The 26376-nt window shown below is 43.1% G+C and overlaps 1 protein-coding gene and 1 non-coding gene across 4 annotated transcripts in view; both read left to right on the top strand.

Annotated features, from left to right (window-relative positions):
- The window catches only part of gse1b (Gse1 coiled-coil protein b), a 140323-nt gene that overhangs the window by 31128 nt on the left and 82819 nt on the right, over positions 1-26376 (top strand). For all 3 annotated transcript variants that reach the window (XM_058088497.1, XM_058088498.1, XM_058088499.1), the window contains exon 2: positions 12772-12913. In XM_058088497.1, the coding sequence (XP_057944480.1) occupies positions 12772-12913 (142 nt within the window). The remainder of the gene's footprint in view (positions 1-12771; positions 12914-26376) is intronic.
- trnat-cgu (transfer RNA threonine (anticodon CGU)) lies at positions 7706-7779 on the top strand. Its single transcript has one exon. It is a non-coding gene; the product is annotated as a tRNA-Thr (tRNA).

Raw genomic sequence — 26376 nt, 5'->3', positions numbered from 1 at the left:
ACGGAAACTGAGCTTCCACTTAGCTACACTCAGGTCTATGATGGCGGACTTCTCCTAGTTGCAGTTGCAACTAGTCCTAGCAGTTGTCAAAATTACATATATTGTCAACTCGCCTGAAAAAGGCAGATGTGAAGTCACACCCAGTGAATGCATGGAATTCAGGGAGTGCTCTTGCAAGTCCCGCTCGGCATTCTTCAAGGACGTTGGTGATGTTGATTACATTGATGTAACGTCTATTGTTCCCCTGTCCACAGTCCATGATGATTTTGGTCATGGATCAAACTTCTGGGCGTTGCTGTCCTAGGGCACCAATGAGTATAACCAGGACATCCGTATCTGATGCTCGTACGACGATGCTACCAGAATTGATGTTGGTGATATGGAATCCAATGAGGGTGTCTGCCTCTTCATGGTCAGCCTGAAGGTTTGCTGGGCAGGTCACAGAGATGTTCTCAAGCTCATCACTAGGAATGTACTCACCGAATGAGACAACCACAGTCTTTCCCCTAAAAAAGTTCCAGTAGTGGTTTTTCTGCCACTCAGTCAAAAGGAACTTAGCTAGCGCATTCTTGAAAATCCCATTGGTAAGTAGCATCTTGCCATTTTGTCTAATGGTCTGATCAGGTCCTGTGATGCTGTATGCCTGATCTATTGCCCCTCTCAACTTCCTCTCACTGTCCTTTATGGAGTTCTCAACATATTTGTCAAGACAAACGTGCACCTCATTTCCCCTGCCAGAACAAACAACAGACAGCAATGATTTGGCAATGGATGCGTAAGATGCCCCCATGTTAATGTGGGAGAGAACAGAATGTAGGAGAAGTCCGCCATCATAGACCTGAGTGTAGCTAAGTGGAAGCTCAGTTTCCGTTACTGGCTCTGTCTGTAATTCCTCAAATTTATTCAACAGGGCTGACTTTGGAGTTTTGATGTGTGCGCCATCACTGTGTGCAAGTGCCAAAGGATGGTTGATGATTGGGAATGCTAGAACTTTCTTTAGATCAAATCCAGTCTTCTCTGCAATGACTACAACCATTCGAATGAATGTGTTTTGACCTATGTATACAGAGGTTAACAAATCTTTAAGGTATTTAACTTATTTTGTCGCATTTCAGGATGACCCATTGGCAAATGTCAAACGAGTTGACTGTGCTTTGTTGCCACCTTGTCAACGTACTCTTCAGATGAAGGTTAAGAGATCGCAATATGTCACAATATTGTGGATCCAAGCAACAACCGCACATCCTGGGAATGGATTATCACCAACAGACTATGGCTGGGCTGAAAGCAACAGCCTTCTCATACCTATGTGGTTCCAAGGATCCGCAACACCAGATTCTCTCTTTGATGAAGAATGCGCTGACAGAGACAGCGATGAAACTATCATCGTTGCAGACGAGGCTGATCCTGACGTCGCCGAGGGTGAAGAACCGATTGATTCAGATGAGGCATGGAGTGAAGATTCTGATTTGGAGGACGATGAAGGCTTCGAATATTTATAATCAATGTAGAAATTCACAAGCTCATGACTGTAACAGTATTATTAGCCCCATTGATCTTGACATGGTTAATATTTTGCAAGTGGTCATGTTTTGTAAGGTGGAATGGCTAGCCTAGCTGATCTGGGTCATCCAAGGGCAAGGCCATTTACATTGCATTACATTGCATCTGGCAGGGGTACCCCACCATATGAAATGTCTGGCAATGGTCATTTGGGATAAGCATTAACATGGTTAACATTTTGCAGGTGGTTTTATGTCGTTAGGTGAATGGCTGATCTGGGTCATCCAAGGGCGGGGCCTATACAATGCATCTGGCAGGGGTACCCCACCATATGAAATGTCTGGCAATGGTTATTTGAGATAGACATCATCATAGATAACATTCTGCAAGTGGTTTTATGTTGTTAACCCACAAGCTAATCAAGGTCAGCTCCGAGGGTGTGGCCCTTTCAAAGTGTCTGGCGCGGCCATCCCACCACAAAAATTATCTGGCGTTAGTGATTTTTGAAAGAGTTTGCAGTACTGAACAATTTAGCATCGGTTTCAATTTGTTAATCACAAAGCTGATCTAGCTCAAACTTTTCTTGTCCTATTTTGGTATCTGCCGGGGGTAGGCCACCACCAGAAATGTCTGTCTTTGCTTATTTATCACACAATACAACATGCTGATTGAATTTCAATATGTTTCATTTTGTTAGAAGGTGGAGCTAATCTGGCTCGAATTTTCTGTGCCTTTTCACGGCCCTCATGACCACACCCACCAGAGCAAGATCGGCAGATGTCCATTTCTCTAGACAGTGACCCTTGTACTAAATGCTGTGCACATGGGAATTTGTTAGCTTTCCGGCTACCCTGACCCCTGTGGGCTCCTGGTCTACTAGTAGTCAAATGGTACTTTCCTCATTTCTCAGTTAAGAGGCATTTAAAAGAATTATGCCATGTACAGTGCCATTTTACTGGGTTATTTTTTGGAGCTGAGTCCCTCGTGCCGCTGAGCTGCTTCACTTTGAGGCTTTCTTGGCTTCACTTTATCACTGCTTTATGAAACATTTTCAGGCATTAAAATGGCTAAATTAAGTAAAATACACTCATAAGGCATTTAAAAGATGCATTCAAAGACGTTGACGAAATGTAGTATTCTACATTGGTCAGTAGATGTCAGTCATTTTGGTGAGACACACAAACTAGACTAGATTGTCACAACAACAGGCTTTTATTGCAGGTTTGAATAATTTCCCATCAGGCACAATAATCTTGAATGAAAACATTGACTACTATGGTGGCCCGTGACCCATGCAAAGCTAAAACTCAACTCTGAAGTCACGATATCACTTTGATGTCACTTAGGGATGACTTTTATAGCAACACACAAGAGCACAAGTCTTAATTATGTCTTACATGGCATATTTACTCTTTTTCTGTTTACTATATTGAATAATATGAGCGTACAGAGAACTATAGTTCATGTCTGGAGGGTTCTAAAAAAAACTGCATAAGGAAGCATAAAAACATATTTAGTGTTTTTTTCATGGTCTAACTACTTCGTGGAAATCCATTATCAAGGTCGAGTTTGGATCCAATTAACCGCAATAAAGGAGGGATTACTGTACTGTATATGTACTGTATATATGAGCAAAAGTCATGTAAGAATCACTTGACAGTTTGCATTATGTTACATTATGTTCTTTACTCTGTAAAAAAAAATCTGAACAAGTCGAATTCCTATCTTATATTTGGGTGCTCCAGGGCCCCAGACATGCAAGCCAGCATATAATGTCAAATGACTTCTCCCCATGCGAGTCAGAGCATTTGTTTTGGCCACACACACAGCTTGAAACCCACCGTCAAGACCCACTCAAAAAAAAATTACATGAAATAGGACGTATTTTGATTTATACATTTTAAATTTAGATTTAAGTAAATATTTTTAAATGTTGGCTTTTATCTTTAAAAAGAGGGGTGTCACATTCATAGGGCCATGGCCCTTGTAGGTGTTTTTGTGTGTGTTACAATAATCATGCCTCTTTGATAGATATGATCATGTGATATCATGTAGCTGTTTGTTGGCTGTTGTAATTAGCATTTTGACATGCCAATCAACACTAAGGCATGCATGAGTGCCTGGGACGAGGGTGCACATACACACGTGCACTTAAATCCCTCACAGCTGTTTAATGTAACACACATACTAGTAATAAAAAAGAAATCCACCATGGCCTGTGTGTCCCATTCTGCCAGCTGCTCACCACACTGCTGCTATCTACCTCGTTGCTAGGATACACACACACACACACACACACACACACACACACACACCAAAGGAGTACATAACCCCTTGTCATACATGTGTTGTTTGTGCACAAACCGAACGACTAAATGTTTTTAATTAAATGAAGAGAAATTATCCTTTTAAGTTAATTCAATAGTCATTTCAGTTCTGTTATTTATTTATCTTTATTAGCTCCCCGGTCAGAAGGGGGCAGGATGGAGACCATGCTAATGCTGTGAAAGAGCCATTAGAGGGCGCTAGTTTTCTACTTCCCTCATAGGCCTACTTAAGTGAATCTGCAGCAGCTCCGCCTCTGTTTCTCTACATCTCTTCCTCCTTTGCTGTGCTCTTCTTCCATCCTTTCCCTTCCTGTCGCCTTGTCCCATGCAGGTACCACTCCCAGTTCCCAGTTCCATGTTTGCCTCCCTCCATTTCCCCTCCTCCTTCACTCAGCAGCAGCAGATGAGATTCTAGTTACTTTCCACAAGCCCCCCGCCCCCCAGCCACTTTCATCTCGTTCGCTCTCCCTCTCTTGCTCATTCCACACATTTATCATTCCTGCCCCTCAAGCTTTGTTCTGCCTTAATCAGCAGCTTAAGTGTTGCATTCTCTTCCAGACAATGCCATTCAGTGTGGGGCTGTGTAAATAGGTGTGTGTCCTGTGTGCCCATGCCAGCCTCAGTGCAGTCACTGAGATCAGCCAATGCCCCCCCCCCCCCCCCCCAAATGCTCCTTACACACATACACGCACACACACTGATAAAACATGCCCAACAAATCCTTCGTTATTGTTTTTTTTTTCCCTCATAAATTGCAGTTATTTGGCAAACTGTAAATAGAATCATAAACTTGGGTACTGTGGCTCCATCTTGATTATTGACCACCTGGCATGCTGTATTTAAGAACTCACCGCCCGCCTATACCCAGCTGGATGATGCTGCTATCAAGACTGAGACTGGCATCACATGTAGCCACCATCTGTTTTTACCCCTCGTAGCATTTTACCTGCACTTGTGGAGACGTATTTAAAATGCACACACAGTGTTCGGTCGTGTGCACTTAATGCACGAACCCCAAATGACAGTGATGCAAGCTAGCATTCCCCAGTGCTATGTGCCCACCTCAGATGGCCGTTTTGGGCTTGTTAATCTATCGCCTGGCAACAGAAACAGCCTATCAACAAACGCCACGCCCATCCCCACATGCTCATAGAGAGGGGCTGATTTGGATCTTTGAGGGGGGAAAAAAATGCACGCACACACACACATATATAAAACTCCCCACAAATCCTGGCCTGTCATTGCTCTCCATTGTTTGGCTGCGGTTGCTTTCTCCCGGTGTGACTGCCAGCAGATGGCTAGTACTGAGCTGTCAGAGTCGGCCCCGGCCCCACACACACGAACACACACAGCGGAGAGAGACAACACAAAGAGTGTCTTATTGCACACACAACATATGCGCAGTGTCCACTGAATACCGCTATTGGCTCTTTAAGCGTTTATATGATACCATGCGGCATGCTTTTATATATGCAGGCTGGGGAGCCACTAAGCTACAGGTGCCCATCACGACCTCTCTCTCTGTAATGACTGTGTAATCTCATAAAAAGACCACCTCACCTCATTAGCACGTGTAAAGGTCTTTGTATTTGTGCATATGTGTGTGTCTGTGTGCAGGTTAACTGCTCCGGATCTTGCCTGCCTTCCCTTTCTATCTTTTGCATCTTTGTGTTAGTATTTCAAAGTGTGAAGAAGCAGGTGTCAGACCTAATGGAGTGTGTCAGCCGCAGTGTAAAAGCAGCTGCTGCAACCCAGTGTCACCCAGGGTCACGCAAAGGTGAGAGGTCACGGTCAGGGTGAGGAGTCTTCTGTAGCTACACGACATTCCTCCGCTCGCTAATCATAGCTCTGATGAATGACTGCGAAGTGGCAGCTGGTAGACAGAAGGCTGCAGCTAAATGTGTGTGTCGCTGTCAAAGGATGATACAAGGGGGAGTGAACACAGGGAAAAGGGGAGGGAAAATGGAGAGAGGGGGTCTTTGTGTTGCAGCTAATCACACAAGCTGGTGGAGTGAGTGTTGACTGTGCCAGGTTGTTATCCTGATGGAGGTCTACATCAGAGTGGAGGCTTAAAATGCAACTCTGCACAAAGGTGCACCTTCGCACAATTTACTGCTGCTAATGATAGGTTGTGTGTGTGCTCTCTCAGCTGCCCCCCCTGGACACACTTTACCCACCCAGCAGAAAACAGCCCTTTGTTGCACTCTCTCTATATATGTATATATGTACCTCTCTCTATCATTACCACTCTCCCTCTGGAGGATCCTGTTGTTTTGCTGTGCTCTGCTCAATATATTACACACTGTATACATTTTCTCCGGCCTGACAATAGATGTATGAACAAAGCTGTATTTTTTTGGCTGACACCAACCTTTTACATTGCTTAAATCGTGCTGTAATGCTTATAAAAAACGATCTTTCAATACAGAAAACAGCACCTGTATGAACAAAAGTAATGGGACACCTACAAATGAATATCCTGTGTCATGGACATGCCCCTACGTACATATATGTACATATATGCCCATCACTTCATGGGAAATAGCTTTACAAAACAGCAGGATTTGCTACATATCTTAAAATAAAGCTTGGACTTTAAACTACGTTAAACTACGACGGTAATCTTAGCACTGTAGCTCACAGCTACTACACTAGCGTTGTGTCTTCCACTCGCTCCTTAATGTAATGTTGTTTTATTTAATGTTTGGCAAGTCCAAAAAGTGAATAAAACACTCAATAGGCTTCTTAGAGCCACATGCTGTCAACAGGCTCGAGTCGACATGTTCTGTCTTGACTTGAGACTTGCATTTATCATTTTATGTCATTTGGGAGCCACTTTCTAACACCAAGGTTCTCAGTGGTGCAGCCACTGAGAATAATAAACAACAATATGCTGGAATCTGGTTTTGACTCTACGAATATGCAACAAAAAAAAACGACTTACTACCTATTGTGTACCTAGTGTGTTGGTGTGTGTGCGTGTACGTTGTTAGTCCTCAGCTGAAAAGCAGCCTCTCTAATAGTCAGCTTGTTTTTGACGACGAGGCCAATCGATAGCACTTACCCTTTTCCTGTTAGACTCTCTAATAGACCTGGGAGAGAGGCGCTGCAGCCCAGCAGTTGTCACTGGCAGTGTGTGCGTGTGTGTGTGTGTGGATACCTGTCCTTGGGTATTGGGTCAGAGGCTGGCTTCGATTTACAGCATGAGCTCAAGGACATAAACGGGCGCTTCCATCTGATGTATTGATAGGCATCTGTATATAGTCATGCATGGATTCAGTTTCCTATACTCTCCAATGGTGTTTAGAGCCTCGGGATCCGCGGGGAGGAGCTGGATGAAGTAGCCGGGGAGAGGGAAGTCTGGGCAGCTGCCCCCGCGACCCGACCTTGGTTAAGCAGTAACGGAGGGATGGATGGATAAACACACATACATTATTTACAATACATTATTTGCAAAAAGATGCTAACATAAATACAGTGTAGTTGGAAGCACAATGACCAGAGACCCACCAGAGAAGCTTGCCTTCAGACAGCACATTTTTTACTGCAAATCAACAATGTTGAACATAATTTCTTCAAAGGTACATATGTACAAGTGACGAGATGTGGTTTTTGTCAGCCTGAAAACATTTGTTAACTCCAGCAAAACTCTGTTAGAACTAGAACACTTTCTGTGCTGGTTATTGTGTGTAGCTGCTCTACAGGAGTCCACAATTCAATACAAAAGGTCACAAAGGGTCACTTTGTATTGTCACTTACATCAAATTTTTATTGTGTTACCTTGATTTTTGGCTGTTTTATTATCATTTTTAATAATTATCTCTGTTTATTGTGTGTCCTGTGATTGGCTGTTGAGTATTAAAACCTAACTAGGAGGCGCTGTGGCTTAGTTGGTTAAAGCGCCTGTCTCGTAAACAGGAGATCCTGGGTTCGAATCTCAGCGGTGCCTTTTTATGCACTGATTTCGGCTGTTTTTATTATTATTTTTAATAATTATCTCTGTTTATTGTGTGTACATTAAAACAGACCGTGTTCATGAAATCCAAAGAAATATGTCTGAATAGGTGCAGATTCTGGAAGAACTAGAACGCTTTCTGTGCTGTTATTGTGCGTAGCTGCTCTATAGAATTCCACAACTCAATACAAAGGGTTACTTTGTATTGTCACATCAAGTTTTTATTGTGTTACCTTGATTTCGGCTGTTTTATTATTATTTTTAATAATCATCTCTGTTTATTGTGTTAACAGCACTACGTGACAGTATCACTCCTCAGTATTACCTACCTGCTCAGGTACATTTAAATAGTTTTGCCTAATTTTAGTTTGATTATATAGTGGTTAACTTTTCTTAAGGTTGTAAGGGGGAAAAATTAAAATGTATTTGAATTTAGAGGTTTCGCTCTTTGTCCATGTGTCAAGCTTGTCCTGCTCTGGCCAAAAGTAATCAATTCATTCATCTTGTGCTGCTTTTCCTCTAAGCTCCACCTTGTGATAGTGAAGGTCACACTGACTGACCTCCACTATCTTGTGATATTTTAATGATTGGCACTTAACCATACTGCAAGATACATCTGCATCTCATTAGAATGTGTTTGCCAAGATTTCATGAGAGGCTGCAGCTTTGGCGTTTGAAGTCAAGTACATTTTAGGCCAAGTGTGATGTTACTCTCCATGGATAGCTGATAAGACAAAATATCCTAATCGTTTAGCTAATAAATAGTTTGTACTAATAGAAAGCATATAGCAGATGATGTCCATCCATAAACATTTATTTGCATTCATTATATCTGTCTATTTGTCCCTGACAGACCCCGGTCGGACCTCTGGCGTCCTCGTGGCCAATGTATCTGTTGGTATAGGTGTGTGGTGAATGTATGTGTGTGTCCAGCATATAGTGGTGGAGTGTAATCTAAGCCCTTGGCTAGACCAGGACTACTGCAGTGTTCATCCAGGCAGAAAAAGCAACATTGGAGCCGCAGGGCTGATGGAGAGAGGATGGAGGGATAGAGGGATGGAGAGACAGCTGAATGGAAGCGAAAGAGAAAGGACAAAGAGTAGCAAAGCTCTTTTCAGTCTATCTGTGTGGAAGAGAGATGTCAGTGTGTGTCAGTTCGCTCCAGTGAGTAGCCTTTAGCTGGAGAAACAGATCTTTCGCGTCCTCTGGCTCACACGTTCTTGCTTTCCTTGCCTCCCACACAATCGCTTCTCCCCTTTGCCGTATCTTCTGGTCTTTGCTCTTCTGCCTGGGTTGAGGCGAGCAGAAACACTTTGCAGCTCAGGGGAAAAAAAAGAGAGGACCGAGCAGTGAACCAGTCATCTCGTAAAAAGGCACGCGGCGTACACTGCAGCGCTCGCGGTCACACTACGGGTAAGCGAGATCGCCCGATGGTGTGCTGTGAGGCCTGGAGGGCACAGCGTGCTGGGAGCCTCCCTCAGCTTTGTGAGGAAGGGTAGTGCACAACTTCTGTGAACACAGAAGAGATCAAATCTTTACATCCCCTGGAAATGTCAAGCACGTTTGATGAAATGTCAGTAGATCCGCACGCAGACACACACCGGCACATGTACACAACATCATGGCAGCATGTAGGGCATTCGCATCTTATGGGTGAGTCCACTTCGGCTTTCCAAATCCTGAAGGGAAAGTCACATATCCCTCTGGACGAATTTATCCCCAGTGATGTTTCAATGGTAATTCATGACATTTTTACATGTGCAAACATCTGTTTTGCTACCCTCGAATACATAATTATGTAAGGTAAAATTATTCACCCACTAGTGCCATCTTAACTCTAAGCTATGTTATGATCAGTACTCTATATCGCTGCATAATTAAAATGATTACGTACAAGTTCCATTCCTCAAATTTGATGCAAGATGCAAGTCTGAACTTTGACCCTAGTCATACCTAAATTAACTAAGTCACTCACACTGTACACAGAAAAGATAGATTCATTCATTCATTCATTTTCTACCGCTTTTCCTCACAAGGGTCACGGGGGGTGCTGGAGCCTATCCCAGCTGTCTTCGGGCGAGAGTCAGGGTACACCCTGGACTGGTGGCCAGCCAATCACAGGGCACATATAGACAAACAACCATTCACACTCACATTCATACCTATGGACAATTTGGAGTCGCCAATTAACCTAGCATGTTTTTGGAATGTGGGAGGAAACCGGAGTACCCGGAGAAAACCCACTCATGCACGGGGAGAACATGCAAACTCCACACAGAGATGGCCGAGGGTGGAAGAAAAGATACATAAAGAACGTAAAATATAGTAATAAAATGTGCCTCGTGACAATTCAACTGTAATCTTTTGTCATGTACGTACATTGTCAGGCACCAAGAGACACTTTGCCTTGCCATTGATCCTCCCTGGCACCCTTGCTGAGTAACTTATTGACTTCTTCAAGTGTATTTCCTGTTTAAATCTTGACTGTGTTTGTGAGCAGTTTCACCACACCAAACTGTAACACACACACAAACACACACTCGTGTCCGTACTCGTCAATTAATCCAGTAGTTGTCGAGAGGCAGATGCTGCTCGGCACTCTGTTATCGATCAGCAGATATGTGAAGAAAGAGCTTGTCCCCGGAGACGACAAGGCAGGATGTGCTTACGTCGTGTTGGATCAAGTCAGTACTATTTACGGTGTCAGTGTGGACATGTCTAAACACCCGTATTCCAGTGTTATTTACAGAGGGCCCAAGATAGAACGATCGCTTCAATGTGCACATACATTTTCTAATGAGATCCAATAGAGATATAAAGATGTGTGGCATTCGTCACACATTCGTCAGGACAAAACTGTGCAGTTTTTTGTCTGTTTGTTTCTTTCAGCTTTTTCCTGATCCACTGTTAGACTTTTCACACAGCAGACTGTTTGCACATGAGTTGATATATGGATTAGATTAGGACAGGTCAGTGGAGGTTATGACAGACTGTATGTGCAGGCCTGCAGGTTCACCAGTGTTTATCGTCACTCGAGCAGTAATACTGTGTGATCCATGGAGGGCTGAAAGCTGCCCTGAGACTCCCTCATGTGGTTCTGCGTGTTCCATTAGCAGCAAAGTCATCCTTACCGCTTAGAGGAGATATTTCTCAACAGTGTAATTAACCTCAATTAGCACTACCTCGGTTGATTTTTCTCATTTCACCTCCTGACTCTTGTGCTCTCTGCTCCACTGTGGCGCTGTACTCTCATTACCATGAGTGTGCACTTATATCAACACACACTTCAGAATGACGCCAGAAAGGATGTCCCTCTTTAACCGATGCTCCCTATTGTAGTTTGTGCCTGCAGGACCCTCATGTTGTGCAACATGACGCATCGTAAATAACCAGCATGTTGGCCAGAAATGAGTCGTATGAGAGCAACGGTAGCAACAGCCCAATGCATAGCATCAGGTCTTGGCATCCACATCCTTATTTTATGTGTTGAATGTTGCTCCCCACCATCTGTTTTAGTGGATGAGGGAAACTGCTATCGCTCAGGGATTTAACAATAAAGATTCATTTTTATGCCTGTGCATAAGAGAGGATACCTCAGGAGAAAGCTTAAAAGTCGGAAAGATGGATGCCCAATATTTTTAATGAGTGGAAGACGATACATATTTTTGCAACATACAGTCATTTTCCCACTGAATGTAAAACCATTTGCATAGCACTTGTAATATATTACAACAATGAATATAGAATAATATAATATATTGAGTTACTATAGTGACCCCATACCCATACAGTACAGGTAATGTAGTCAGTATAGCATATCAAGAAAAACTCATTTTAGTAAATATTTCATCATTTATCATACACACACACCACCACCATTAAAGTCAAGCCACATATATCTATATATGTAATGTTACTATGAGAACATAATCCTTCTGTTGAATAACCTTTATAGTGCTCATGCAGTACAATAAAAATAGGATAATATTTGGTCGGATGCATCGTGGTTGGCTAGGCCTACCTTTTGCTACATTGGATCTCATTAATATGTCCAAGTGGTAGTTGCTTCCAACCTCAACTGATATCAACTTAAAAGCCAGTGCCATATGCTGGTTAATGTAAACCCTGATGCTCATGCGCACGCACACAACAAAAAAAAAACACACATTATTCCTTACAGCTCCTCATGAGAGGTCGTTAGCAATATGCCTGTTCATACAGTATACGTATATTTACCAGTATGCACAGTGGGGTTGCAGCCAAATGTTGGTCTTCAGGGCCTTCCCCTGCTCCGTCGCTCTGTGTTTGCATCTCCATCTGGGCATTATGTTTATTTCATAAGCCCAGGGTGTCTCTTTGTCTTAGGACGCTCAATACCTACCTACCTTACCTGTCTCTCCGCTGCTCATCAATGGAAGGAGCTTCTTTAGAAGTCCCTCTTCTCTGACAGCCACCTTCTGCTTTTCCCTCTGCTGCTCATGTTCACATTAATTCCCACCTCAAGGCTCCTCCATGGTTCCTCTTCCACTCAGCTGTGGACTGGAGCAGGGAACATCCAAACAGACTGGAGCTGTCAGAGCTGCTATTTATTTCTTTGATTGTGCCTGCTTTTTCCGGCTTTCTTTAACTTCACATATGAGGGAAGAAATATCTTGTTTTTATAACTAGGATGCGAGTACTGAGGCAGCATCTCAAATGGTTGAGGTAATGGTGGACTGGATGATAATATAATGGTTCAACAATTACTCGTATAAGATGATGCCAAAAGGCTCCAATAATAGAAGATACCATGTGGTTTGATGCTAATTAAAAACATTAATTACACAATTTATTTTCAATGTGTAGTTAAATGTAATACAGAGCAGTGATTTAATTGTTAAATTCATGTGTATAACCCCTTGTATGAACCCCTTGCCTTCATTTTGCACTGATTATTACTTTGATTATTATCAGGTGTGGTCAAAGTTAAGTCTTCCTATTTTTCAGACCTGCACTGTGACAGAGGGGCTGACAAGAGCTGGCGAGGAGGCCGACTTGAAGATCTCTCAACCTGCAGGAGAACACACTCCTCCTCGCACCATCACCTGTGAGCCAGAGATAGTGCAGCGACTCGACCGCCCATGTTCCAGTGAGTTGTACCATTCATCAATTCCCTGTATTTCCACAGTGTTTCTAAAAACAAGTGATATTGAACATCCTAAAACTGTTCCCAGTTTCATTGTGCTTTTGCAACTTAAAATTGGTTTACTTGGTTGGTGGTTTAAGTTTGGTTTTAGCTTTGCTCCTTCTCTGTAACGCCAATGGAATTTGCAGTACCGTTCACAGGAAGCTAAGTGATGAGGATTTCATACTGAGGTTGATGTGTGCATGTGTGAGTGTGCCCTGAGGGATGCCATCACTACACTGGCTTTAGGAGCTCAGTGCGTTTATGTGGAAAGTGCTGCTGTCTCCTCTTATTAGTGTACATACAGTACACTTACCTTTTCACCACTCACTTTTTTTTCTCGGCTATTTATATCATTTATTTTGCTATCTATGTTACGTTTTATTAACTCCAACTGCTTCTTTTAGTTGATCTATTTCTTAAGGCACTCTGTTTATCACTTCCCTATCTGGCTCTCTACATCAACGCTTGCTTCTCGGACTTCCTCCCTGCTTTTCTCTCGGGCTATTTTCTGTTTAGCCGTGAGGGCCCCTCGGTCTTTACAGAAAGTCATCTCTAAACCACAAGTTGCTCCACAACATTTAGTTAAAGAGTCCAGACAAAGGCCACAGACACGCACAGCGGACTGGAGGGCCGAACATGAGTCCTGGTGGTCTCATGGGGCATGAGAGCTCCGTTTTCATGCGTTATTTAAACACTCTCCATCATGCATGTTGCATTGCGGTTTTATGTTGACATGACACATCCCATTTTGTCTACTATGGTGAAAAAAAAACATATGCATAGGATGGGGCATGTGTCTGCTGTTTTCTAATTGTGTAATTGCTGAACACCACTACCCGGCCACAACATTAAGTACATCTGATCAGTCTAAAAATAATCATTGCTCATTTTTAGCAATATATTTAACATTGTTATTATAGTTTGCAGCAACTGAAGTGCATTGTATGTACTTACAGCTGCTTCTAATATTTTGGTTACCTTATTTAGGGTGAGAATGTCCTCACAGTAGGATACGGTACAGTTTAACACAATCACAACAAATATTATGCTGTAAACATACTTAAATGATTGTTATTTTGCGTGTATGTTTATTACTGCGTGTTATTGGCGTATGTTTCTCTCCGCGTTGCTCATACCACTGATGTAATTATAATTATGAGAAGAAGCTTTGAGTGTATTGTGATGACAACAGCACAGCTGGACTTGGCAGTTTCCTCTCTGGCTGCTGTCCAGTTCAATACAATAGCAATTACCCACTGTGGGAGACTGTGGTGCTGGCTTATATTTGCTTGTAGAGAGAAGGAGAACTTGCTTTGCACACACTCTACTGAGGAAATGTCCCTGTTTGAAGGACAGTTGGCTGCTGTTTGATAGGACGATGCTCACCAGACTAACAACGGGAGACCAGTGACAGCCGGTGGGGGTATGTAGAGGAACGCCACTGCTTGTACCACCCGCCCCTCCATTCCTTCTCTTTTATTCTCTTGTGTACCTCCACAGCAGAGGGTGGGAGGGACCTCCCTAAGACACAGTCAATCTTGTCACAGCTCCCACAAAGCCAATAAAATGTGTGCTCAGTGCAGAGCTGAGGTATGTGTTAAGCTCAATAGTCAACCTAAGTCACAGTAGTAACAAGAACCCCTAAATACTCGGTTTGATTTATCATTTCATTTCAAAGTCATGATTCAGTTCAGTTTTCCAATGATCTACGATATCGTCATCCTACGGTGGTGGCATGTTGTCCTGCAAACAAAAAAAGGCCACCTCAACAAGGGGCATCCGTACTTTCTTCCATCGTGAACCACATGGTGACATTTGTAAGGATACGGTAAAAAAATAAATAATGATCAATCATGATTAATTAATTTGAAAACTGTGATTAATTTGATTAAATATTGCCTGTATTTATTTGGATAAAACAGTCAATTTGACAATCTATGAGGCTTATAAAAATTAATGCATTCATTTTTGATGCTGCTTAATCCTCATATGGTTCGCAGGGTTATGCTGGAGCCTATCCCAGCTGACTATGGGCAAGAGGCGGGATACCCCCTGGACTGGTCGCTAGCCAATCACAGTGCACATATAGACAAACAACCATTCACACTCACATTCATACCTATGGACAATTTCGAGTTGTCAATCAATCTAACAAGCATATTTTTGGAATGTGGGAAGAAGTCGGAGTATTTGGGGAAAACCCACGCATGCATCGGGAGAACATTCATTCATTCATTTTCTACCGCTTTTCCTCACGAGGGTTGCGGGGGATGCTGGAGCCTATCCCAGCTGACTATGGGCAAGTGGCGGGATACCCCCTGGACAGGTCGCTAGCCAATCACAGGGCACAAATAGACAAACAACCATTCACACTCACATTCAAACCTATGGACAATTTGGAGTTGTCAATCAATCTAACAAGCATAAAGCAAGAAGTCGGAGTATTTGGGGAAAACCCACGCATGCATGGGGAGAACATGATGACTTAATTTAGGGTAGCATCAACCTCACATTGGATGATGGTCAAATAATTTATTAAGTATAGTAGCCAAACGTTTTCTACCATTTTTCTGTGTGGGTCTAACATTTCTCTCCCTTTTACCTGATGTGGGCCAATAAAAAAATGACGCATGGGTTGTACTTGGGACATCCCCGACACACCGACAGTGTGTACAGTTGGGTTTGCCATGGCGCAGCTGGGAACAGAAAACTGTAATCTTGCTTAATAACAATTGACATCACACTAGTGTAGCCCACTGATGAATTCAAAGAGGAACCCAACCCAATAAATAAAAGACGGCAATTGAACAGCTACTGCATTTTGTTTCTTCTTTCTTCATGATTGTGTCTTACAAGACAAAGACAAGCCTTTCACAAACTGTACTTCGGAAGAAAAAAAAAGTATTCCTAAATTAGGTGCTTGTACTGCATTGCTGACAGATTGCAGACAAAACTCAACACCCATTTCAATCACATTTTCTTATTTTTTAAAATACACTGAAACCCCAAAGCATTTTGGAGCATTCTTCTCAGCAGTTCCACAATGTCTTTTCTTCTGGGGGTGCTCCGGAGAGGCCACAGGCGCCTGTTTTTGTGTTTTTGCAGCCATCGTTTTAGACTAATTCAGTAATGATCACAGGGTTTTTGAGAATCAGAGGTCTGTTCTGCAGAGTGGCGCCAGTCCTGGCAGGCATAACGGGGGGAGAATTAGTCAGGAGACAGTGGGTTTGGCACCGTGCCACAGTTATTAGCCACTCACAGGGTGGGCACGGGGTTACGGCCTCACTCAATCGTTCACTCTGTGTGTGTTTAAAGTGTTTGTTTGTCTGCATGTGAGTCAGCCGCCTCTGGTCACACTGACCTCATTGTGCAGTCGCTCCTGCTTGATTTGTCCACTCTCCAACACATTCCTCTCTCCAACAGGCTGAGAAACACCCCTTCTCACTCACTCTCGCTCCTCTTTCCTCCGGATGGATTTGATTTAGTGACTGTGGTTTTCCATCCACAGCCTAGGAGACGGCAGGAGCAGATTTAGGGAGAGACCTATAGATTCACAGCCAACAGAGCGCGTCATTACTTGGCTAGAGCTCATCAGCAGATACATCAGCAGGACGGAGCGCTAATAGATGTGAGCCGCCACCATTCAGGGAGTAATGAACCTCTCATCATTTCATCCCCTTAATTATTTCCTCTTCATGGCCTGCATAAATTGCATCAAACAATGACAGCCAATGAATAAGCTGGAATTTGGCTGCAATGATTATATATACACTGGATTAGGGGAATATATCTTTAGGCTGTGTCACACAATACAGGGTCATGACCTGGCGTAAATCAATGAGGTCAGGTTCCAGGAGAAAATGTGAGCTGACCACTTAGTAAAGACCACGAGACTCTAACCTTTGACCTTTGCACAAGGAAACAGGTGTTCATGCAGGATTAGGCCTGTCTGCCTGCACATTGAATGCTGACTGCAAACTGGCTTGTGGTTTCTCCTGTCTTCTGTTATTTACAGCCACTCTGGACTCGGGCCCACAGAGATGGACGGCACAGATCCATAATAGTGTCCAAAAATATTGAAGTAGTAGACATTTAGTATTGATGACCTCCCTCAAGTAGAAAAGAGGGCTATTGGGCTTTATTCGCTGTTTTTTTGTTAGTTTGCAGAATGAAAAATAACACTACACAATCAATGTATATAATGCTTGATGTTATAGCAGTGCAAATCCAGATAAAATCCTATGTGAGTTACTTCGTCGCAGGGATGTGATTTGTGTTATTGAGTATGTTTGGTTGTGTGGTGTTTTAAGGACTTTGTGTTTTTTTTAAAACCTTTCACACTGCCAGCAATTTCTTACCTGTTGCTTTAGCAGTTTTCATTCTTTGGAAGTAGTATCAGAGCTGATACTGATTAGATTAAATGCAGAATTAAAAACCTTTTATGATCTAGTCAAAAATCAGTAGTCAACTAAAGATCGCATGATTCATTTATATGCTTGTTGTTTTGTCCTCCATTGTGTTCTACCTCCATTTTGTTGCTTTTCTCCAAACCCCCCAATGTCAATTATGCCTTCCACTCTTCCTCTCCTTTTTCTCCATCCCTTCCTCTCTTTCTCCCCCCTCTGTCAGGCGGTTAGGCTGTGGCTAAGTGCTTTTTGCTGTCTCGCTGCAGGTGGCACTGTAATAAAGCCTGTCAGGAGGAGGCAGGGGTTGTACTGTCATATGCTCTTGTTAATTCCCTCCAAACACCTCCCTCCCATCATCCCCGACCAACACCAGAAGCACTACACTCTCATCCTCAGCTTTCATTTTCTCTCATTTGGCTGCTTTTTCTTCTCCACCTTCAACCCCAAATGGTGCTTCACACGCCTGTCCTCATCCTTATTTAGCTTCCTCGAGAGCTGCAATAAGAGTCTCCCCTTTCACTGTATGGCGGCCTTAAGTCCTTTTCATTTTCCGCAGGCACCCGTGCAAATAAAATCCAGCTGCATTTACTAAAACATCTTGCAAGATGCATGCATCACCTACACATGAGGCCCCTTATTGTCTTCTGAAGTGTGTGCCTGTGTGTGTGTTTGTTTGTGTGTGTGTGCAGCCTCTAATGAAGCACCTTATTTGTAGCAGCCACATGATGGCAACACTGAGTCCCTTCTGTAGCGAAACCACTGTCCACTGTTTGATTGTGTGTAGACACACATGCACACGCATGCACACACACGCACACACGGAGAGCGAGAGCCCTACCTACTTTGAGTTAGCCCGGCACTGTGTAAGGTGACATTGTGCCCTTAATAATTTAGTGGTGGCCATGTTAATGGCTGACAGAGAACATGGCCTTTCTACTCTGCTGGTAGATCACTATAGTTTATTCATTTTCACTTTCTTACCATATTTTCCCTTTTTATTGAATTAGGGTAAACTATAACATGCCGCAACTGCATAGAAGCAGAATTAAAGGATCAAGTGAGGCCATGTTCACACATTTGGCTCTCTCTGGTGTCAAAAAATTTGGTGTTTTATAACTATTTCTGTCCACAGAAGACACATTCACAGGCTGTCATGCCCATGCCAAAGTAATGGGGACGCTGCAGCCATGGACTGTTACGGCAAACAGAAGTGTCGCTGATGCCATTTCCATAGACGGCAAAATACAGTAACAAACATGGAGAGGATACCTGTGGACTGCTTGCGAAGTCGTATTTGTCTGAAAAATTGATATATGAAGTGTATGAAACATATGTTCCTTATTGATATGTAGCAGATGTTGATTGTCACCATCCTGTGAAATGTAGCTCATCGGCTATGACGCTATCATTGGTGAAATAATTCTGTGTTTTTGGCATATATAAAAGGGAAGCTTTCAATGTGTGTGCAAAGCGGCTAAGTCAGTTGTAATCAATGTCCTTGCAACACCAACATTTTCACACCATTCTTCCAAAATAACGACATAATTATCAAATTTGTCCCATCACCTCGAGGTCCGATCGGGTCTTGTCCCAAATCGTTGTTGTTGGCGGGAGGGGTTGTAGCATGCTCCATTGATCAATGCAAAGCAAAAATAGGCGCAAAAGTCACATCAGTTAAACCACCAGTGGACATAGCCTAAGCCGTTACTGTGATTTGAATGTATGTTAAAGAGGTCTTGTGCCAAATAGGAAATTAAGATGTTTGGCCCTCAGTGCTGCACTCATCCAGGCTTTAGGACATGTGTATATCAGTGCATCACTTCATTATACAATACTGCATTGCATCTTAGACTTTGGGGATTGTTTCTGTTTATTTCTATCGTGCAATGTGATGGTTTTCATTAACACGTACAGGTTTTTAGTGTGCTCATACATGAGCAATCAGGCCGTACCCGACCCACCTCTTCCCATCGTGCAGGAGATGTATACCGCACTCATACTTGTCAAACAAATCAGACTTTCTAGGAGTCTAGCTCTGCACCCTAATACTGCTTATTTATCCAAATAAAACATAAATACATTTTCTTAATGGTATGTGCGGAAAAAAATAGTACTCGTCTACTTTGCTCTCCACCCTTCTGTCATCATTCTCCACAAAAAAAAACTGTTGAGCAGACACTGAAAATGGATGTATGTCGTTCTGCCTAACCACAGCCAAACACTATTATTGCTTAGACTGCGGCACTGGTGAAGTGTGCATGTGTATGTGTGTGTGTATCTGACGTGGGTGAAGAATAATATGACCCCAACACTAATCCAATCACATCCACTAAGCAAATTATGGCTCCATTTCACCCTGCTTCTCGCTCTTCATTTCCCTCTCTCTCAGCTCAGGCATGGAGGGTGTTTCATGTGGTCTACGTGGTTTCCAGCTTATGCAGGCTCTGTGTGTTTTTCTAGGCTTTGCCTCACCCCCCCCCCCCCCCCCCCTTTCCTCCTGCATGATAAAATCAGTATGAGTGAGTTTGGGGCCGTAGGAGCTCGGCATTGCAATCTGGCCAGGCTCAGGCAGGCTCAGGGGGGATTGGAAATGACGTGTCATGGGTGTGATGCCCCCTAGTTGGGACTCCTCCGCAGCCCCTCTGGCTCCAGGCTGACTGGTTGGAGTCCAGTATGGTGTGGCGAAGCGGCGCTCCATCTATCTTCCATAAAATCCCATCCCCTTCCCTCTACTTGTGTGTGTCACTTCAAAGAGATCCTCATTTGTGCATTCCTTATTTTTCCTCCCTACCTTCGCTGTTGTCAGCGCTTCCAGTTTGCCGCATTTCTTCCGACCCTGCTGGATGTTTCTTGCATCCTGCTCTCACACACAAACACATGCACAGGCCTTGAATACGAGGTCACGATTGAGGCGTGCTGTTAATTAGCCGACAGTGGTTGTTATAGCAATATGATGATAAGGTGTAATTAATTAGGTGGCGTGTGCACAGCAGGGGAGCAAAAGAGGCGGGCTGAGGGAGAGAAATGGTGGCGATCAGGCCTCCTTTTATCCACAGAGCTCACACGACTTCCCCTAATGAGAAAAAATGAGACGCTCCCCAGCTGGGCAGGCAGCATTTAGGCTTTTTACATGGTCTCTGTGCCTCTTCTCCGGTTGTCGTTCTGTCACTGCCTTGTTTCCGTTTCATCTGCCTATCACATCCTAGCTCTTGCTGGTGGGGTGCCGGTGTAAAGTCACTAGCCATATATTACACATTTCTTTCATGAGCGTGGAGTCTTTGGGGCAAATACATCCATATGATGCTGACAGCTGTAGAATATCAATTGGAATATTTTTATTAAATTTTTTACTGCTTTTTTCTCATTAAGGGTTGCCACAGTGAGTCAATGACATGAGTGATTCGGCTTAGCTTTTAACTCGGATGTCTTTCCCGTCATAACTCTTCCATTTATCTGAGCTTGAGACCCGGCAATGGATGGGTGGTACCACAAGATCCTTTTTTTCCTAAAAGACTCATGGAATCTTGTTTTAATTGCAGATTCTCTGCTTCTGTGTTATACTTTCTTTGTTCAGCAGATTTGAAGAAAGGGAAAGGCAAAATGTGCACAAATACCCAGCTCTATTGATCCTCTCAGCCACTCCTCGGGATCGCTCTAAACACCTCTGTGTGTCAGAAGCTTGAACATGGCGCCATGTGGGAATACAACTGGGAATCTTAACTGTTGTTAACCTTTCTACTCTTAACCACATCATGCATATTTAAACGTGCCACTTGAATAACGTTGGAATGAACTACTACCGTGTAGTAAAAGCACCATGAAACCTGATGCAGGAGCTGTAACTTTTACAAGCCGTCATTTTGGCATTAAAATGTATGCATGTGATGCTCTGGTTGCTGTTTTTTTACTTCATTCAAGAGGGTAACTTTGTTGTTCATGTTTTGGAATTGGAATTGGAATGGCCTTTATTGTCATTATACAAGATGTACAACAAGATTGGAGAGCTTCTCCTTTCAGTGCAGTAGTCAAGTAAAAAATAAGTATATAAAAAGTAGAGTAAAAAAGACAATTTAACAAGATATATACAAGATATATACAAGATATCCAAAATATACACATAGTATTGCACAGGAGCATATGCAGGAGCAGACATATTGCAGATATATTAATTTTAATACAATGATAAATGGGTCATAGTGCAAATAATGACTGGTGTATACAGGTGAGTAAAGTCACATATGAGTGTATTGTATTGGGTTGTTAAATAAATAAATATGATTGAGGTAGTAACAGAGGCAGTGATGGAAATACTGCACATTTACATTATGCTAATGACCGGGTATGTTGTATGTCTGAGTTCAGGGTGGTGATGGCTCTTTTGGGGGAATTACACAAAAAACGCTTGCATGCAAAAAAATACAAAACGCTCAGTTTTGGGCAGGACTAATGTGGCACCCAAGGCAAGATTTTATATTAAGTCGGGTCGAAATAAGTGTGTCCCAATTATTAGCTAGCTCATATTAACTTGTTTTCATGCGTTATAATGCATAGAAAAGGGAAAGAAATATACGACAGGCAAAATTCCAAAAAGGTGCAGTTCCCCTTTAAATGCAAAATTGTCAACACACACCTAATGTTGTGGCCATGGAGTGTCATTATATGTGTTAACCTGTGTAATCTGAGGCCAGCCTGCCCTGTGAGACAGAAGGTAGCAGGTTTATGGGCTGTATGTCAGTGCAGTCAGTCAGCTATTTACAACCAAGACTCTTTTGGACACTGGCAGTTAGCATGAATCTTCTCTCGGGGCCAGGGAGAAAATAATACACATTGTTGGCGTAAATCGCCAAGCATATAAACAAACATGCAGGTGTTCCCGGTTGTTTTTCGGCCTCCTTTAAATACCACACCTCCTTCACTCAGAGACACATACAACACACAGGACACCGTCACACAAGTGCTGTAGATCCATATCTTGGTTATTTACGACCCCCTATCATCATGTTAACAGCCCGCTTTTCCTCCCCTTCGTTCCACTCCTCTGCCTCCCCCTGCAGCTATGTCTCTCATCCACTTCAGCTATCATTTGGCTTTACGACGTGTGCTAAAAGAAGACACTGAGGCAGCCCCTCCTTTCCTCTTTTTTATTCGGGAGATATTGATATGGTCCACAAGCTGGACGTGCCTTTCTCTTGTTCATATGTATTGGCGTCTGTGTTTGGATAAGACGAGGTCTCTACGAGTGTGCCCTGCATGCAAACTGGCTCATTAAGGGAACGAGGGGAGTTGGTTTGGGGAAACGGCAGGTTAAGTAAAGGAGAAGAGTGCTAATTGGAGAGAGAACAGAGAGAGTAAAAGATGTGTGGCCTAGTGAGGAGGAGGAGGAGGAAGATTCTCTTTATGAGCTCTGTGCATGATACTGTTGCTATAAACAGGAGGTCAGCTGAAGACTGTCTGTTTATAAGGTCTGCCTCGCCAAGTGAGTGTGTCAAAACACCTCTGAAATCTTGATAAGCCCGTGCGGACTGTGTATAAGGTGAAACCTTTATTAGAACCAGATTAGGATTGTTCATTGAAATTTCAGCTTCTGCTCAGTATAATTTTGTAACGGAATAAATGATCTTCATTAATTTTAAATTATAAACACAGTTTTGTAACAACAACAAACACGAGTGCCATCTAGTGGGGCACTGCCCCATTTAACTTTTACCATCAGTGATTCCGATACAGTATGTCTTGTGTAATAATAATAAAATAAGGACACTATCAAGGTTTCAGATATTGCTTCATCCCAATAAAATGAACTTTACGTACAGGAATAATAAATTAGTAAAAAGTCGGAGTTAGTAAACAATATGTAACAGACAAAGAATCAGCAAATATATGAGCGGTGTTAGAAAAGTTGTAGCACTAGTGTCACAAAAGAGCTACTTCAAATCCAAACTACAAGTTTCCCCCCACACAGAACCAGGTTGGGTGAGGAGGGAGGTTGCTCCAGCACGGTGATGTTCCTCTGGGCTCGGAACTGTTGGATAGTCAGGGCATTGTGAGCAGCCAAAAGTTATCCTGCTGCAACTCTTGCTTCTTCTCCAGCAATCAAAGACGCACACGTTGCAGGATGTCTTTGCAGACCTACTGGTTGATCATCGGGCCTTGTGGCAACATCTTGTAGTGGACGATGCCTCTCACATGGAGGAATAATAATAATAATACATTTTATTTGTTGGCGCCTTTCAAAACACCCAATGTCACCTTACATGCAAAAATAGACACAAAAGCATACAATACAATAGTAGCGTTTTAAGAGGGACTCCATGGTGGCACACGGGCCTCACAGTTAGGAGAGTTCAATTCTACCCTCAGGCATCTCTGTGTGGAGTTTGCATGTTCTCCTTGTATGTGCAAGAATTTTCTCCGGGTACTCCGGTTTCCTCCCACATTCCAAAAACATGCTAGGTTAATTGGCGTCTCCAATTGTCCATAGGTATGAATGTGAGTGTGAATGGTTGTTTGTCTATATGTGCCCTGTGATTGGCTGGCGACCAGTCCAGGGTGTACCTCGCCTCTCGCCCGAAGACATATATGCTGTAACAGACATGTAAAATGTTGTCTTAAAATGTTGAGGCAGCAAAATTATTGATGTCACTACCAAAATGTTTGGCCATGACTGTGGTTTAGGTGATGCAGTAATCCCTCGTTTATTGTAGTTGTTCCAGACCTGACATGACAAGTGAATTTCCGTTTATAATAGAATAATTTGTATAATACAATTAATAATTAATTAATTAATATATAATTAATATAATAATTTATAATATCCATTCATTTACCCCTACAGCACAAAACAGATGGCATGCTTACATCACTCTTCTGTTTTGGGCATTAGCATTGAGCATTAGCCTGGTGTGTGGAAGAAGTCACCTTGACTTGTCAAAGTTGAGTCACGCTACCATGCATCACAAACAACTGTCTCCTCACACGTGTCTTAAGTGATGTGATTAGTCAACTTGTTTGCCGTGTGAATTGTCTGTTTTGCATATTTGCCCGTTCCTGTGTTGGTGCGTTCCTTCCGCTGCCTTCCTCCCACCCCCTCTATTCCTCTGGGGATAAAGAAAAGGTTTGTTTGATTAATTAATGCTGTTAGACATGAATGTAAATGATCAAAGGAGAGCATTTGCATTTGGTGTTGAATTATTCATGAGCTCCAAACACTCATGAATTAGGACACCTGTGAGGGTCTTCTATATGACCCGATGTGTTTAACCGGGCCGGCTCATCACCCTTATGCGTAGGGATGCGGGTCATGGCAGGTTCACCTGGGTATTATTGGGTTATGTCGCCACTCTGACTGGGGTTCAACATTGTGATTAGGTTACAGCGCTAAGGCCCTGACTGTCACCCCGACTGTATGATTCATCTCCATGGAGACAAGAGAAAAGCTCTGATCTAATTAACCCCGCTGCTGCCATCCCTAGACCTGAGGGCTACACGGATGGCATGAATAAGGGGGTGTGCATGTAAAGAGCTGAAGAGGGTGGCAGTGTGCCAAGAATGGAGGTCCTGTCAAAAGCAGGTATATTTCTTTCTTCCTCTTCTGTCATCTCTCCCCACCCCTCATCAGCAGCAGCATCCACCGGCAGCACAAATGGGCCCTTGTTGCCATGGATATGAGCAATGGTTCCGCACGATGGGACTCTGTGATAAATAGCAGGATGTGAAGTAAGTTAATAATTTATCCCGGGGAGGGAGTGACTGTTCTGGGGAGCGTTACCTAGCATAATGGGTTAAGTGCAGCGATTGCTGCGTGCCAAGCAGCTGACTCGGAGGAGGTAATATATAAAAAAATGAATAAACGATGAGTTCCCTGCTGGGAAGGAATTGTCAGGGGAGTGTGTTGTTGTGTGCGTGTGTTTCTGGAAATCTGTGGATCTGCAGGTACAGAACAGAAAACTAAAAGAGCCTCCCTCAGGCTTTTGTTAATACTTTTACTGGAAAAGCTAAGCAGCTCAATATTTTTCACTGGTTTCATCAAAGGCAGAGGCCATTGTGAATCACTGACGCTGGTGGAATACATCAATCAAGAGGTTTTATTTTGAAATAACCCTTCCATTTCCTGTTTGGCCGCTCAGTAATACCCCTCTGAGAGTTTTTGTGTCTTCTTAGCAATTCATGAGGTGCTACACTCCAAACACACTCCTCCCTCTTTATCCATCTGATGCTCCAGGTCATGCGGGGGTCACATATACTGTAGTGTTAATCCTCGGGAACATATCAGATCTGCCTGATTTGATTATTGTCCCTACATGGAAGCTTGGGGGGGCTGGGGGGGTTCAATGAATGATCCTCTCTGAGCCATGGAAATAAGATGAAGTGTATTATCTGCAGTGGAACCTTTTGTGTCGGACACTCAAGGATATGGAGCGGGATGGGCTTGTGTTGAAACGCAGTACAACCTCCCACTGACTATTTTGATGGGTTTTTCAATATTCATAATCTAGTTTAAGTAGATGAGTGTGTATATGTCTTCCGGCTCCTTTTCTCATCTCACTGGTGGCTGATAGGGCTGCAGATAGCAATGATGGATGAATGGTGCCCACCACACACACACACACACACACACCTCAGTGTTTATACTATGTGTGTCGGCACTCTCCTTTAACATAGTGTGTGTCCTCTATAGTTTGTGACCTCTCAAGGCAGAGGGCCTGGAGGTGACAACACACATCTGATGTGGGAGGAAGGAAACAAGCAGATTGATAGTAGGGGCATAAAAGGACGACTGGAGTGCAATAAAAGACACTGTGATGAGTGTCTCTGCGGGTGCAAAAAAAAAGGACTGGAGTACTGTATATAATCACCATTTCCAAGTAAACCCCAGGGTACAGGATGGTGTACTTTGAACTTGAATTGCTGTCATACATTTCTTGCAGCAGCAATCTCTTCTTACAAAAGCCAGAATATACAAGATAACAACACAACTAGGACAGCAACACACGCAAGCACTTAAAAAATGTGCTGTTT

This window comes from Doryrhamphus excisus, chromosome 12 (genome assembly GCF_030265055.1).
Source record: "Doryrhamphus excisus isolate RoL2022-K1 chromosome 12, RoL_Dexc_1.0, whole genome shotgun sequence".
Lineage (NCBI taxonomy): Eukaryota > Metazoa > Chordata > Actinopteri > Syngnathiformes > Syngnathidae > Doryrhamphus > Doryrhamphus excisus.
This window is presented reverse-complemented; position numbering and strand designations above follow the sequence as displayed.